General features: G+C 37.7%; 1 protein-coding gene across 2 annotated transcripts in view; it reads right to left on the reverse strand.

Moving 5' to 3' along the window:
• Positions 1 to 16,391, reverse strand: part of LOC133222776 (cAMP-specific 3',5'-cyclic phosphodiesterase 4D) — a 45,208-nt gene that overhangs the window by 5,985 nt on the left and 22,832 nt on the right. The window contains exons 1-6 of one of the 2 annotated variants that reach the window (XM_061372813.1): positions 13,377 to 14,097; positions 6,613 to 6,706; positions 3,138 to 3,310; positions 2,080 to 2,178; positions 1,829 to 1,993; positions 1,236 to 1,335 (exon numbers count right to left, since the gene is read on the reverse strand). In XM_061372813.1, coding sequence (XP_061228797.1) covers positions 1,236 to 1,335; positions 1,829 to 1,993; positions 2,080 to 2,178; positions 3,138 to 3,310; positions 6,613 to 6,706; positions 13,377 to 13,424 — 679 coding nt within the window. In that variant the 5' untranslated portion in view covers positions 13,425 to 14,097. Of the gene's footprint in view, positions 1 to 1,235; positions 1,336 to 1,828; positions 1,994 to 2,079; positions 2,179 to 3,137; positions 3,311 to 6,612; positions 6,707 to 13,376; positions 14,098 to 16,391 lie in introns of those variants that run through there. The other variant, XM_061372812.1, reaches the window with a different exon arrangement.

The following is a 16,391-nucleotide window of genomic DNA, read 5'->3' on the forward strand; positions in this document are numbered from 1 at the left end:
CCACACTCAAAGACTTGTGGTCAATGGCTCAACATCCGGCTGAAGACCAGTAACGAGTGGTGTCCTCAGGGATCAGTGTTGGGACCAGTCTTGTTCAACATCTTTGTTGCTGACATGGACAGTGGGATTGAGTGCGCCCTCAGCAAGTTTGCCGATGACACCAAGCTGTGTGGTTCGGTTGATACACTGGAGGGAAGGAATGCCATCCAGATGGACCTTGACATGCTTGTGAGGTGGGCTGATGCCAACCTCATGAAGTTTAACCATGCCAAGTGCAAGGTCCTACACCTGGGTTGGAGCAATCCCAGGCACAGCTACAGGTTGAGCAGAGAAGAGATTCAGAGCAGCCCTGAGGAGAAGGACTTGGGGGTGTTGGCTGCTGAGAAACTTAACATGAGCCGGCTGCAGTGTGCACTCGCAGCTGAGAAAGCCAACTATGTGCGGGGCTGCATCAAAAGGAGCATGACCATCAGGTCGAAGAAGGTGATCCTGCCCCTATGCTCTCGTGAGACCTCATGAGAAGACAACAGAGCTTGGAGCACTGTGTGAAGTTCTGGTGTTCTCAACATAAAAAGGACATGTTGCACGAAGAAGGCTGCGTGGAGACTTCATAGCAGCGTTCCAGTATCTGAAGGGGGCCTATAGGGATGCTGGGGAGGGACTCGTCATTACGGACTGTAGAGATAGGACAAGGGGTAACAGGTTAAAACTTAAACACAGGAAGTTTACATTGGATATAAGAAGAAGTTCTTACTGTGAGGGTGGTGAGGCACTGGAATGGGCTGCCCAGGGAAGTTGTGAATGCTCCATCCCTGGCGGTGTTCAAGGCCAGGTTGGACAGAGGGTGACATGGTTTAGTGTGAGGTGCCCCTGCCCATGGCAGGGGGGTTGGAACTAGATGATCTTAATGTCCTTTCCAACCCTAACTATTCTATGATTCTATGATTCTATGATTTAATGTAAGCCAACTGATTTCTAGGAGAGACCACATCCAATACACTGGAACAGTGTCAGGCTTACAGTTCATGTCTTAGTAATTCTTGTTGGAGAGTACTATGTTAATCCTTCATGAAGTTACAAGAAATGCAAAATAATATCCAGTTTAAAATATAAACACGTATCTATTTACTAATAAAGTAACAGCAGCAAACAAGGACTGAACTATGTATTTTTCAGACGCTATGTGCAGATCTTGCAGCAAATTTTTGAGAAAAATCAATGGACATCAAACTTACTTGTGTTGATAAGAAACTGGTTTGAAACCCCGGGATGATCTACATCATGTATCGCACTCGCAAAAATTGCTGCAAGAATCTCCAAATCAGTGAACACTGCCTAGAAAATCATGAAACATAAAGGGCAATCACTAACCAATGAAAAAAGTGTTTTCAGTAAGAAGTACTGTACTTTCAACCTAGATCCCTATATTAAGGGAATCCCATTTTCCCATTTTAACACTATCTTTCATAAACAATCCACTAACTGTGGTTACTGAGAATCCCCCATGGGAAATAATGACAGAACAGGATGTTTTATCAGTAACGAGATGGTGGAAACAAGTTATGCATCGTGTTAGAAATGAAAAAGGTTACAACAGCACTAACTTTCATGATTTAAGAAGAAAAAGATGTGACATTTTCTGCAGTGTTTGCATGTAAATAAGCTTTGATCCTCACAAAATATCTTTAAGAGAAAACAATTCATGAAAAAGTGTTAAGATTTAAAAAAATATATTGCAGAAACTAAGATCTATAATATTTAGTTTAGAAGAGTCTCGGTATGTCCCTTTTTCTCATGCCTGCCTCTTTCCCACTTCAACGTAGTTTACCTCTAATGCTGGTGTTGATAGCAGGACATGGGTTGACTGAACAACATCTGCAGCATGTATGTTGTTGTGATATGCCACATCTGAATGGTAATGGTCTTCAAGGGTCATTAAGTAAGTTATTAAAGTGTCCACTGGAATCTTAAATGTTTTTAGCAAGTCCCGTTCCTAGAAAAAGAAAAGAGAGACAATTAAGATTTCAAAGCACAGAAAAATCACTGAGATAAGCAAAAAGCAGCACATCTGCTACTTGCCTGAAAAATGGTATGCATGATGACTGTCAAAGGTCTGTTTCCTGATAACTCAGCTACTCTGAAAACCTGGAGGCCCCATTTATTCACATCTTCTAGTTCCTAGGGCAGAATCAAGCAACAAACACATTGAAACCTAACACAAGTTCGAATGATTTTTGATTGAAGCAGCTACAAACAGCAGACTCATCAATATTCAAACCTTGTTACTGTGAAAGTCATATGCTAAACCTTGGATAGGAGGAAAGCTGCTGCTACTAAATTTGTAATACTGGAATCCACAGCTACTAACTTTTCAGCTTTTAATTCACAGGCAAGACTGACTCGTAAGTGGATTGCTTCAGGGGGAAAAACACCACACTATCTTGAGTGAGCTGAACTGACACACTTTGCTATCTCACTGCCCAGTGACAACAGAGTTCAGAGAGGACGATGCGGTTCTGCTGCTGCCTCCCTGGTTCTCAGAAACATTCTTCAAATAAAGGTGAGATTCCTGAAAATATAGGGATAGGCATATTCCAAAATGTTCTAAAATTAAATGAATAATGACTTTATGCCAGTTTTAGATTACTGCTGACTAGTTAGCTGCTGGTGCAAAAGTCATAGGGAATGTCACTAAAAATAAAATCAATAAAAAACAAATAATGAACAGAAAATACAGATAAAGACCAGACCTGTAAGAATAGCTTTAATTCTATATATCAGTTATGCCTTTTCAAAAAACATGGGCCTACCATATATTTTCATTCTTGTAACAGTATGTGGTGGTTTTACTCTTCGTTCTTCAGATATTATTATGAATATGCAGCTTTAATAATGTATACACAAATGCTAACTTACATTCCAGATGAAATTCTGTTCATGTGGAAATTAACCTTTATGGCCTAATTCTGATTTTACTTATTATTATTCCACTTCACCCAATTTGTATTACTTCAAGTGAGACCTTTGGTGCTACAGGTAGAAATCAATGGTTATGAGCAGAGGATAGAATAATACTGACAAGTTCACCCTCCGTTTTAATTCAGCCATTTAAATTTAAGGTTTTATACATTCTCTACCTTGGCAAGACTCTCTTCATGGTCTGTTTTAACTCCAAATCGGGGAATACTAGAATTAGTTAGGCTGGTGCTGTGCATGAGCTTTTTGACTCCACTGATCTGGGACATCGGCCTCTTCTTTTTCTCTTTCTCCTTCTGTGCCGGAGACGGAATTTCAACTTCATGTTGTTTGTCTTAAAGAATGACAAAGAATAATATTTAAAGCAATTACAAATATGTCCAAATTCACCACTGAATTGCATCTTATGGATATTTTAATTCTTACAAAAACTTTTTTTATGTTTGGAGATTTTGCAACAGATACTTCACATCAAGAGCAGTAAAACCATGAACGGATAAACAAGTAAAAGCAGATCTCAATTTCATTAATTGCCTCATTATTTCTGAACTGGCTTTAAATTGGCTGATTTCCACTTCTCCTGTATCCCCTAGCACTGTAGAGAGGGTCAAACATTTCATTATAAAAATGTTACTGCAACTAAACAGAAATCTAAGTGTCCGTTTTGCAAGGAGATTCAAAATGTCTTCTCTTCCAGGAAAAATATTCTCTGAAGACCTATTTCAAAACCAATCAAAACAGTATTTCATGTAAACCTTTAGAAAACTTCTTCAGGACTCAAAGGACCCAATACTTGGGGACTCGTCCTCACTGTGTTAAGACTGTACAACTTGGAAAGCCTTCTGCCAGCCACATCTACAAGCACTCTGCATGCAGAGGCAGCCTGCGCCAGCAGCACAGTGCATTTCTTTACCTCCCAGCCAGAGTAAGTAATAACAACAAAAGGACTGCTTCCTTAAACCCCAAGTGCAATTGCTGTGAGCTTTTGCTTCCATAGCAGTGTCAGCAGCACCACTCCATACACCTCATCAATGTACGTGCCAGCAAAACTTTAGACAAGGCTTAAGCTGAGAATACATTTAGAATGTTTAGGGAATTGCCTGCTGTTTGCTGCAGAAACAGTACAGGGGTACAGACCACTGCAGATATATGTGGTCCCCAAAGAAACCCAGGAGAGTGCAACAAAGGACTCTCCTGCCAAACCTGCTAGGAATTTGCATTAATTTTGATTTTTAGTCATACTACATTTCAACATAAAGTTTTAATGACTCCCTCCAAATGATCTCTTCTTTGCTGAGATGCATCAGCATCTTTTCTGGTCCTCAAGGAATAGTCTAGAAAAAAACAGGAAAATCCAGAAAAGATGTTTCTAATGTAGAAGCCTAGAAAAAACTAAGACTTAAAAAAAAAAATACCTTAGAACAAAAGCAAATCTAAAAAAAAAAAAAAAATTAAAAAAAAACTTTGGTCTCTTTAAAACATGTCTATTTTTTCCTTCCTGCAAATAGTAATTTTTAATAAAGACACTGAAATCAGACAAAGGTAGCAAGTCCATCCCTGATTACCAGACTGCTATTGTGTTTTCTTCTTCACATTTTCTTTTTTTCTACCTTTTTTTTTTTTTAAATTACCCTTTAGCAGTCTCATTTACTGGGCACTTCAATTCCAAAGAAATCACAGAAAACAAGAGACTGTGGAAATGTCACCAAGCTTTAGCCTGCAGAACTGAGTTCCCTGATTGCCCCCACCAAGCTCTCCTCGTACAGACAATCAAGAAAAGGGGGAGGCGGAGCGCTGCAGCTCTTGGCTGGTGCAAACGGACAGCAGATGAGGATCAGTGACTCGTGTTCATGCTTTGATGTTTATGGCTTCAGTCATATTCACAAAGTTTAGGCCCATCAAAGGGAGGTTCGTAAGCTGAGCTGTCAGACCAACTCAAGTGAAAGGAAGTGTTTGCCTGAATGACTTTAGATCCCCAGAGGAATTCCATGGGACTGCCTCTGCTTTTGTAACTATGAGGACAGAGGGGAAAGGATTGTTCACCCATCTGAACATCTGGGAAAGACAGCTTGCCATTTTGACCCCAGTTGCGCTGTGCTCATTGGAAGGTTCTGTTACATTTGCCATTCATAGGAAAACAGATTAATGGCACTGAAAAAACCTTATATATTATTATAGTCAATGTAGGATCCTTAGTTCTTACACAAGGAATATATTTGTTGTCATTATGAATAACTTCATACATATCATATAGCCCCTACTTGGGAAAACAGTCGGGTCATGGGATTTTTTTTGAAGAACAGAAAAACCTGTTTTCTCATGACATGTTAGCAAGCCTGTAGATGTTCAGGAGATAAATTATGTATTAAAAAAATAGCTAACTTGACTCTTTATAGTTTTCTATGGAGAGAAGTTTTCCCGCTTCACACTATGGCTCAGAACTTATGTACTTTGCACATACTGAAAATAGCCTATCTAAACAATAATTCTGTAGATGAGGTGTTTTCCACGTTGCATTCCTCTTGTACTACAATTCTAAGTATCCTAGTTTTTCACATAGCCTCAAAACAGTACCCATAGCTCAGTAACTTAGAAGTGACTGCCTTCCAGGCCGTTTTCTGCTCAAGGCTGATGTCTCATGTGAAAGGCTGACAGATGCATTTCATTACCATGTCAAAATAAGCCTTAAGCTTTCAAGCAAAGGCAAGCAGAAACTGGTATCTCAGGCCTTCCAGCTTAAGTGGGTCATCTTTGCAGGCAGCTGTACACTGTGACTTTCAGGACTCCTGAAAGTGTGCAATACTAGCTCTCCATGATGGAGGCTAACCCCTTCCTTATTGTCTGAAACCCTGCTGTGCCACAGTGCTCAGGCAAGCTACTGCAGTCATGGGTAAATTCAACGGACACAATAAGTGATCCATTTAGGATATGGTGACAAACAGGGGATAAAATGTACTTTAAAATAACTTCTTATTAAGAGAAAGAAAACACAAAAAAGAAGAATATAAATAAACATGGTGTATCTTAACATGTATGACTGGCGCTTTTTAAAGTACTTGTTATCCTAATTTAGATATATTTTTTAAATGCTCACGAGCCACACAAATTCTTCTGGCAGCAGTCTGTTCAGATGTTGACTTAGTCATATTTATCTACCTGTTTATAGGCAAGCATGGAACACCGAAGTATCAGAACTGAGTGCTACAAGATTTTATGAGGTTACTTGTGCTTGTGTGCTTCCAGCACACTGAAACCTCTTTGTGGTAACTTCCATATGGGAAACAGAGTGGGAGAATTCTTTTAAATATATAATTAGATCATTATAAATTCATTTCTTAATATGGTAGCAATATAGTAGTTGTAATGTTACGTGAAAATACATATATGAATATTTATCTAATTACTCACACAGGGAAACCACATACACAAACTGATTGACCTGTGGAGAAATGGATCTAATATGATCTTTCTGCTCAAACATTGTACAATGAAACACTAAGTGTACAGTCTCTGAAAAGAGAAATTAATATGGAAGGCTATTTGCTTTTAAGCTCTACCACAGCCCAGACATTTAAACAAAAAAAAAGAAAAAAAAAGAAAAAGGGACAAAAAAATTAACTTCCCTTATAGTCTTACCTAAGAAAGTGTTTGATATATATTCTGAGACCTGGTTGCCTGACCTGCTCATTTCAGATAGGTGTGTTAGCTCCCGGTTCAGCATTCTCTTGAACTGGAAGACAGAACGTAGCAAAAAAGCATGAAGTTAGTGATCAAGATGCATTTCAGTTAGGATGAGAAAACGCAGTCAATTTGTAATTGGGGTAACGACATGACACGAAGAATACATTCTAAATGAAGAGAGCTATGAAAGCAGAAAAATAACATGCAGAATTGTTATACCCTACTAATTATTCAGGAGTTGGACAACATAATTTTATACCTCCTAAAATACTCTACAGTGATTCAGTTAGGCACAGGGTCCTTCTAGTAACTGAAAACTGCAAGACATATGTATACACAAGTAATTAACTTTACTTTCTCACAAGTTTCTTATTTTAATTTGGAGAGAAAATACAAACTACTTACATAGGACCATTTCTTTACTATCATTTTCTTATTGTATTTGTAAATTAATTTATTTGTGCATTTTTTTTACTATTAATTTTGTAATTTTCCAAGTTTATCTCTCATCATTAACCTATTCAAATATATTTGACAACACTGCTCAAAACAATCAAAACATCTTACTGATTACCTACATATCAATATGAATAGAGATAGGTTTTGTTGCATCTGACTTAAAATTATTACACTGGATCAGCTCAACAACTTGAGCATTGCACAATCTCAGAAAATTGTGAGTATTTTTATGAGGCACTGAAGTATAGAACACCCATCTGTGGATACACTGTCCCCTCTAAGTCTGCAGTTCACTCTAGGCACTCTATAGGATAGAACGTTAAGGTTCTCTGAAACATGTAACTGGATTAGGTAGTCATTACTGAGCCTTTCTTGATTCCTTCTAGACTTCAGGGTTCAAGAATATTTTGTGGCATTGTGTTAGGTTAATTGCATAATACAGTTCTAGTTATCTTATATGCATTTTCATTTACTATAGCGTTGCCTTGGTTATCAATAAATAGAACTCAGCCTTACTTATTAACTTTCAAACAACTACTGCCAGTATAAAGAGTATCCGTCACTACTGAATTTCACCTCCCATTATGTTATTCTTTCATTTTGTTATTAACAAATCTGTCACCTTTTTTTCTTCATTACATCAAGCAATAGCTATCCTTAGTATATGCCCCTGTAAAAATTCCTCTATGTTGAACACTGGCAATTTATTCTTCTTCAAAGGAGATAAAGCAGTAGACTAAACATTAACCACCCCCTTTCCATCCCACTGGAATCATCAAAGCTCTTTCTTCAAAGAGGCCTTGCATAGTGAAAGGTGTTATTTTCTTCACAATGTCTTTGTAAGTCACCAATTACCGTATTGCTCACAGTGTGCCAAATAAAAAATACCTTTAATATAACACTCTAACCATTAGCCACTGCATTTTCCTGCCATCTTGACGTGCCATCAGCTCAGGAAGCTCCTGAGCTACAAAGACTGAATCCTACTTTAGTCATAAGCCAAAGGCTCAGCTTTGATCTCGGATATAACTGTGCTAGCAAGTGCTCAACACATTTATGGAAATTAGAACCATACCGCAAATACAGCTGTATAAACTATGAAATATAGGGCTATACATTCCACACGAATCCAACATCAACCTGTATACTGAGACCTAATGTTTGTCACCAATGTCAAATGTTAAAAAAAGTAAAGTGACTGGTCCAAAAATCTTATTTTTAGAAGCCCATATTTAAACTTTTAACACATACTTAAGTCACACTTGCATGCTTTTTCTCCTGATCCAGAATGGTAAGAAACTGAATTATTTAAGGCAAAACCTGAAGATCTCACAGAATGACTTATCTCCAGATGGTATGCAGAACTGTCAGCTTTAAATTAAATATTGTGCATACAAATCTTAATATAAGAAGTTGATGCAATTGCATTAACTTCCACGCATGTCATCAGTATATCCATTACCACTCCAATGATCTCTCTTTCTTAATTTAATACAGCTAGTTCACCGGATACCAACTAAGCAGTTTTGTCTGGCTGTTTCCTAGTAAAGCTATTTTAGATGATGCCCAACTTCGCCATGCTGGTTTTGCTGCACAGCAACACCCCTGGGTCATGTACCACACTTTGGAAAAGGACCATCTAGCCACCAGTGATATGTACTCTTCAGGAAATCTCCTTATAAGTTTACAAGCTTTGAAAGGAGAACAAATTCATGTTTGTTTGCAGCTACCCAACACAACAAATAGGAAGGATTTTTTTCTTTTTTCCCCTCTTCCAAATCACAAATTTCACTGCAGGGAGTAAATAGGTTTGTTATTGCATACTGGGAATCATCTCTGGGAATCATCTTATGAACTTCTTGAATTCTTCAAGAATTTCCAACTAAGTACTTACTTTATGAATGTCCACAACAAGTGGAAGGCGCACATCAGTTTCTTGTAACGCTATGATCCCCGCTAGTCTGATACAAAACCTTGACTTTCCATCTCCCATCACTCCTTAAGTCACCAGAACAGAGAAGCTCAACCATCATTACAAAACCTGCAGAACAGTCTGTGCTGTTGCTGAATATGGGTGCACAGCAGAAGTCCTCCAGCTTTTGCAAGGCCTTCCTGCTAACAGCAAATTCAACAGAAGTCTTTGCCTTTGAAGAAATTCAGCAGCATGATTTCCTCACAGTATCACAGTATGCTAGAGATTGGAAGGGACCTCAAAAGATCATCTAGTCCAATCCCCCTGCTGGAGCAGGAACACCTAGATAAGATTACTCAGGAATGTGTCCAGGCAGGTTTTGAATGTCTCCAGAGAAGGAGACTCCACAACCTCCCTGGGCAGCCTGTTCTAGTGTTCTGTCACCCTCACTGCACCTCTTGCAGATGTTGCTGATGCCACAGCACCAAGACTTTGACACGGATTTTGAAAAAAAATCTTGACTAAGCAGGAGTTTAGAGAGTTGTTTTAATTTTCTGATTATTTGACAAAGCCTTACTACTCTCATACATATTGAAACAGAGGAAGTTGAACACCAGACAGCAATTCCTGATGCAGAACACTGATGCTCTTTGAGAACACAAAAAAAACACCCAAAAGTCATAAACGGTGATCAAGATATTGAGACATTTTTATCGATTATACCCTGCTTCAGTGTATGTGTATGTTACATAACCATCTGATATTTAATAATTTGGCCTTTCGGGGAAAAATGTATCTTTTCTAAGAACATCCCCCCAAAATAAAACAATCAAAACCAAAAAACACAATAGAACCAAATCTGAAGCCCTACTTCTTCTTGACTTATTTCTCAAAAACTTCATTTGGGCTCAAGTGCACCCACATATAGTTTCTGTTTCAAAGAGTGTCAACTCTCCACAACTACTTTGTAATGAAATTCTGCATGTCACATGGCTCCCACAAGACCTTGCAGCAAATCACAGAGAAACTTGTTATATCTGTGAATCAACCTTGCTTCATTTATCAAGCAGACACCTTTTAAGTGCCTGAAATTTGGCACTTAAATACTTGTAATACTGATAATTACTCTTATTATTTATCCTCTCTTTGCACTTTATTCAAAACATCAAAGAAGACATGAAACCACCTTCTTGCTAACTGTAAAGATGGTATTTTAAAAAAGAACAAAAAAAAAAAAACAAAACCCAAACAAACCAAAAAAACCCCCAAACCAATCACAATACATGAAAATTCTTGTTAATAAGATTTATACCATACACACTTTATTTATGATATTGGCAGCTCAGCATGGGGAGGAAGCAGATAGTTTTGACGGATCTGTGCATATACTGTATTCTTCCTCAGAAAGAAAGATTTTCCCACGTTAACACTAGGCACTGTTAGATTGAAAATGACATATATATCCCTTTGGAATATCACAGTCCTTGACTACAGTCTAGGAAATCCCCCCTGGAATTTAAGAGGCTATAAAATGCCCATTAAAGCAATCACACAGCTCTTCACTGATGAATACTGATGTCACAGCAACAGAGCAAAAGAAAAAAAGAATCCTAAAAACATTTCCTTAATCAGAATTTTTTTATTCAATTTGACTCCATCTGGAGTTAATTCATGGCCATGAAAAAGCTTGGACTACATGCTTAATATAAATGGGGTTTACTGATTACACTGTTCACACACACACAAAAAAGTTTTAAGTTTTTGACTCAGTAACAAGCAGCAGAAGTAAATATGCCAGTATTTACTAGCTCAACACTTCCTCAACAGTTCTGTTGTGAGACAAAGCATGCGAACCATTTTGGCACGGATGCCCCATCTTGGCAGGGCCTCTTTCACCTAGGCTGCCTCTTCCTGAACGTGTGATGTGCTTCATCCCAAGGAGACTCCCACTACAACCTTTGGCACCAGCACAGAAGGTGAAGCCAAGGCTAAAAGATACACCATGGACCAAAAGGCCCCATCTGGTCTGTCCTTCAGTCTGAGTATTGATCAAGCTCCAAGGCCATGGAGGCATCTGAACCTTTCATTGTACTGGCTCCCAAGCTCACATGGTAATAAAATTCCAGTTTCTGGCTGCCTCTTCTAGGTAACATTTCTAAAAGCCTACATGAATAGAAAACATCCATGGAACATTCATTCAACACCTGGAGCATTAAACTTACAAGACTGCAATTGTCATTGATACATACCTACCAACGTAATTTTAAAAAGATATTTTGTAACTCGAAAAACAAATAAACTATTATTTTATTGGATGTGAAAAGTCTTGTATTCTACAAAACCAAGAAATTTAAAATAGGACAGCCTTACAAATGAATGTAAGGCTTCTGTTTATATTGCTTATCAATGCAAAGCTTTTTTATTTTAGCATCACTCCTACTATATAAACATCATTCTTAACTGAAGATTCGAGTTGGAAGCCTATATGCTTAATTAATATCAAGCTCATGCACTAGTTTTTATACATAAGCCATTGCAAGGTACATTATCTCTAAGTTTTGCATTGTGATAGTAGTGCTTCAAGGAAAGATACTCAGTGAAAGGGATAAATGTTCCATATGACAACCATTTACCAAGACATTAATTAGCGTAAGAGCAAATAAAGTACAGCCTGTATCATACAGAAATATATGTATGGTAAGGGATGTAAACATCTACAATGATCCCCCAGCCTAATATATTTCATTATTTCTTAAGAAAAAATACTCTAAATCATTGGTTTGAATGTCACAAAAGGCAGATCTTCTTTGCCTCTCAACAGTTTTTCTATAATGCATATCCTGTGAACTCAAAATGCACTGTACTAAAACTGTGTTAACTAAATTCATTGTGTATAGACAATATCAGAAACTGATACAGAAAACATTTTATCCATGTGTAATCAATTTAAGTTACCATGCTCTCTGCTGAACTTCAATTAGCAAAAATCTATCCATTTTAAAGGCTGAACTGTTAAGAGTGAACATTTTTTGAAGATTGCTGATTGAATTTCTCTAATTTAGCAAGTAGGAAGATGACACAAGCTGCCTGAAAATGCAGAAAATATTCCATGGTAAATTACAATAAATGCCTCACTTTCATCTGAAAGTAATTTCATCTTATTTTTTGGTAAATGACAAAGAAATCCACCTAGCTAGCATAATGGTCTTCAATTCTTTCTCAAATGACTGATCAAAATCCTTAGGAATATAATGTAACAATTCTGCATTAGCAGATAATGGTCACAATGACCTAATTGGACAAAATGACCTAATAAAGGGGGGGGGGGGGGGTGTTTCTATTCAGAAAGAAATAAATAAATTATAAATGTAGATATTAATAAAAAATGCATAAGAGATTGAGTTGTGCTAGTATAACTTTGCATTATTTTTAGTCATTCCATTTAATACTCCCATTATTTAGTTCAGGAGAAATCAAAATTTTCTTTTAAATGGGATGACTTGGAACAATTACTGCATGTCAAGCATAGGATGATCTTTCTTTTTCCCTCTTTACACACTTGAAGCAGTTATAAAGACAACATCATTTTTTTAAGCACAAACACTTAAGTAGGGCTAAACCCCAAACACGGTTTGGTATTAAGTAAATTTCAGTTCTGTATGTTGACATATAAATTCCTTGGTGCAAAACTTTTCCACGGAAGAAATAAAAGCTTATTTAATTCCATTTTCTAGCACAACTGCAGTTTCAAGCTAGTTCAAAGCTGCTCTACATAAAAATGTAGATCAATATTAGAAGATTACAGTTTCCAGTGTTTTAATCAATAAGCTGTCACACAGGCTACAAAAAATGCTGCTGAAACATACTGTTGACAATTTCACATTTCTTCAGCTATTAAAACCAGTATGAGTCATGCTTTCACTCATTATCCTCAGCCTCAGCCTCTTTACCCATGCTGTCCCCTATTGTATAGTATTGCAGTTTTAAGGTTTTGTAATTGTTTGGTTGTTGGTTTTTTTTTTTTCTTTTTTTAATCTTTTAATGTCTAGAAATACAGATTTGTAGCAGCCTTTTTTTTTAAAGCACAAAAACTCTTTTGAATTTATTTGGCTTTAGACTTGGTCTGATCACCCAGTGAAGCAACATTTTTTAAGTCCCAGCACAGTTTCTAAGGAAAACTGTGTACTGTGCAGTTCACCCTCATTGCTGATCAAAGGCTTGCTCTTGCTTTTGATTTTTTACTTTATGTTCATATGACTCGTATCGCCCACAAATACTCATGCTATCCAGTGACCATGCAATCATGCACCGTAAATCAAGGTTCTTAAAAGGTAAAACAAAATCCTACCTTTATGTAGCCCCAGGAAACTGAGAGCAAATAGTTTGCCTCAGGCATTTTTATTTTTTTTGTTTGTTTGTTTTTCGATACTACCAACCTAAGCTAATCAGTTCTTTGCTGATACTGCAAAAGACTTCCAAGAAGAAAGATTCCTTCTTTTCTCTCTAATTCTCGTTGCTGATCTTCAGGTTCTCAGCAACTGTGTGCACAGGAGGCACACCGAAATGAAATCCAACCGCGTGGTCTTCCGATTGTACAAATGCCATTTGTAAAACTCCAAGCATTCAGAGGCAACGCTGAAGAGACATATTGTATGAGCTGAAGAAATATCTGAAGAGCTAGGGATATGCATATTTCCTGAACACCAGCACTTAATGAATAATGTATGTCAAGATGCTCAGCTGCTGGAAAGACTTGCTCTATCAACAGCTACCAAATAAGGACCTGAAGGGGAAGCCACAAACGGTGCCAGTAATCCCTCCCATAGAGCCTAACTAGCAGCCAATAGTATGTCACCCTAAAAGATATAAATCCAAGCCGCTGGTGACATGATGCATGGTAATTTCCCATTGGCCAGCGCTGGGGAGTCTCCTGGGCATAGGGTATTTTTTTTATTAAACAGCAAATGCCATTTAATAATGGCATCCCCGCCTGCAGCATTCACACACCATTCAGAAATAATTGGGTTAAGGTCTCTTCAATTCAGCAGCATTTACCAGCTCCTTTCAATAGTTTCGCCATCCAAGCAGTTAAAATTAGTATTGTGTAACCCTCCTCACCGGGGCAGGGGGGGGCAGAAATAGATGATCTTTAAAGTCCCTTCCAACCCAAACCATTCTATGATTCTATACATGTGGATTGCCTAGCAATTTAAATTTTTCATATGGAAGTGTTTTTTCTTTTCTTTTTTTTTTTTTGTTTGTTAGTTGAGTTGGGGGGGGGTGTTTGGTTTTCTGTTGTTTTGTTTTTTTGTGAGGAAAACCCAGCAGAAATGGAGCTATCAGGCTTCTTGAGCAGTCTGTGAGGTAGTTAAATGTTTTTGGCTTTTAGATGAAAATGTTTTGGCCATCTGGATTAAAAAAAAAAAAAATCTAGTTAGACCACTGGGCAAGTCTGCCAGTTTCTAGTGCTTTTTTATCTTAGGAGATAGAAGCAGTTATTATTAAGATAAAGTCACCCATGTGTCTTAGCACCCAGTAAACATTAAGTTTATATGGAAAAGTGAAATAAGAGTCCTCAAATCCTCTCTGTATTTACTCAACTTTTGCTCTTTCTGCCTTGGCAGACTATTATAATCAATTAAAGCTATACTTCATTAAAAAAAAAAAAAAAGATATTAATTGAAAGCAGAGTGTATTAGTGAGCTGATTCAGAGCCTTAAATAAAATATCCCACCATCTGCCATTCAGAGACCAAAACTTACAAAGAATGCATTATCTTGTACCACTTTGTGCAAAGCACATATACAATGGCAGCAAATTTCTAAGTCTTTGTTGCATCAGAAGGGAAAGCTTCCCAACATGATAATGGGCAAACACCTAAGGACTAGCTGAATGAGGTGTGGCATTCAGGATAAGCCCCCACTGCTGATTCACTGGAAGATGCTGACCGACAGTCGTCATAAAGCAGGTTTGGCTGAAGTGGTTTCTACTTCTCTGGGTGATGCTACACAGCAGTGTCAGCAACACTAAGTGCTTGAAAAACAATTGAACCCAGAAAAATCAATAGGGCAAAATATGATATTAACAAATTTCTTCCTTACAGGAAAGAAACGTATAGCAATGTGACAAGTCGATAAAGTCAACAGATCATCTGCAATTACATACTTTCATATGGAAAGCATACTGGTTTGATTAGAATGGGTAATATAAAAACGTCATGAATAAACACATTACTGATGCATTTTCTTTATAATATGCACCCTGGATCTATACAGGTAGATGAATATAAAACAATTACATTTTTAAAACGGACATGGGTCATTAGAGACTCAGCAGGTAGCCAAAAACGTAGTTCTGGAAAGCATTTCTCCTGACTCTTCCAGATCAGCTTTGTAACACTGAACAAAGCTTGTTTATACCTGTGCTGCATTATTTTCTGATCATCTGCAGGACAGCACGGCTGCCACTTACCCAGCATCTGAACCAACAACTGAAAATGTGCTGCATTCCTTCAGAAGGCAATTTCAAACACGACTTAGAAACTGGCGAAATAACAGGCCTTACATATCTGGCTACTTAAAAAGTGAAGCATGTCAATATGAAAGTTTGGTTGCAGTAGGTACTGCAAACAGATATTGGAAAGCCAAGTTTTTAAATACTTCTCTTACTTTGTTATTTTAAAGACAGGTTCCTCCTTGAATTTTAACTGTCCCCAAGAGCACAGAACTTGTTTCAGATAAGGAACATTAAAAACACTGCTATGTAAAACACAGTAGTTGCTTAGCATGCATATAAAAAGATCTTGCTAGATTACTTTTTATTCCCCACCACCTTATGAGACAGATACTCCATAAGAATGACTGGGGAAGTTTAGACTGGATATAAGGAAGAAGTTATTTCCTGTTAGGGTGGTGAGGCACTGGAATAGGTTGTCCAGGGAGGCTGTGAATGCTCCATCCCTGGCAGTGTTCAAGGCCAGGTTGGACGAGGCCTTGGGTGACATGGTTTAGTGTGAGGTGTCCCTGCCCATGGCAGGGGGGTTGGAACTTGATGATCTTAAGGTCCGTTCCAACCCTAACTATTCTATGATTCTCTTCTATAGAGCTATTAGCTAGATAATTTTGATGTAAAACCATGAAAAACATTTTCCTCCAGTGTATGATATTTTAGCTGCATATTAACTATATCGACAATAGGAAATTATGCCTGATATTGACACTCTATTACTAATTTGTATGCTTTTTCCAGGATCCAAAGCCTCAAACTCATAAAACTAACATTTGCTGTGGTACAATTTACTAGTCTGACTTCACTGACTCAGAAAGCAGCCCTCTGACTCCAGCTACATATAGAAGTATGACCA

This window comes from Neopsephotus bourkii, unplaced genomic scaffold (genome assembly GCF_033783945.1).
Source record: "Neopsephotus bourkii isolate Nb327-2 ecotype Australia unplaced genomic scaffold, CSIRO-AGI_Nbou_v1 NB_1618, whole genome shotgun sequence".
NCBI lineage: Eukaryota > Metazoa > Chordata > Aves > Psittaciformes > Psittacidae > Neopsephotus > Neopsephotus bourkii.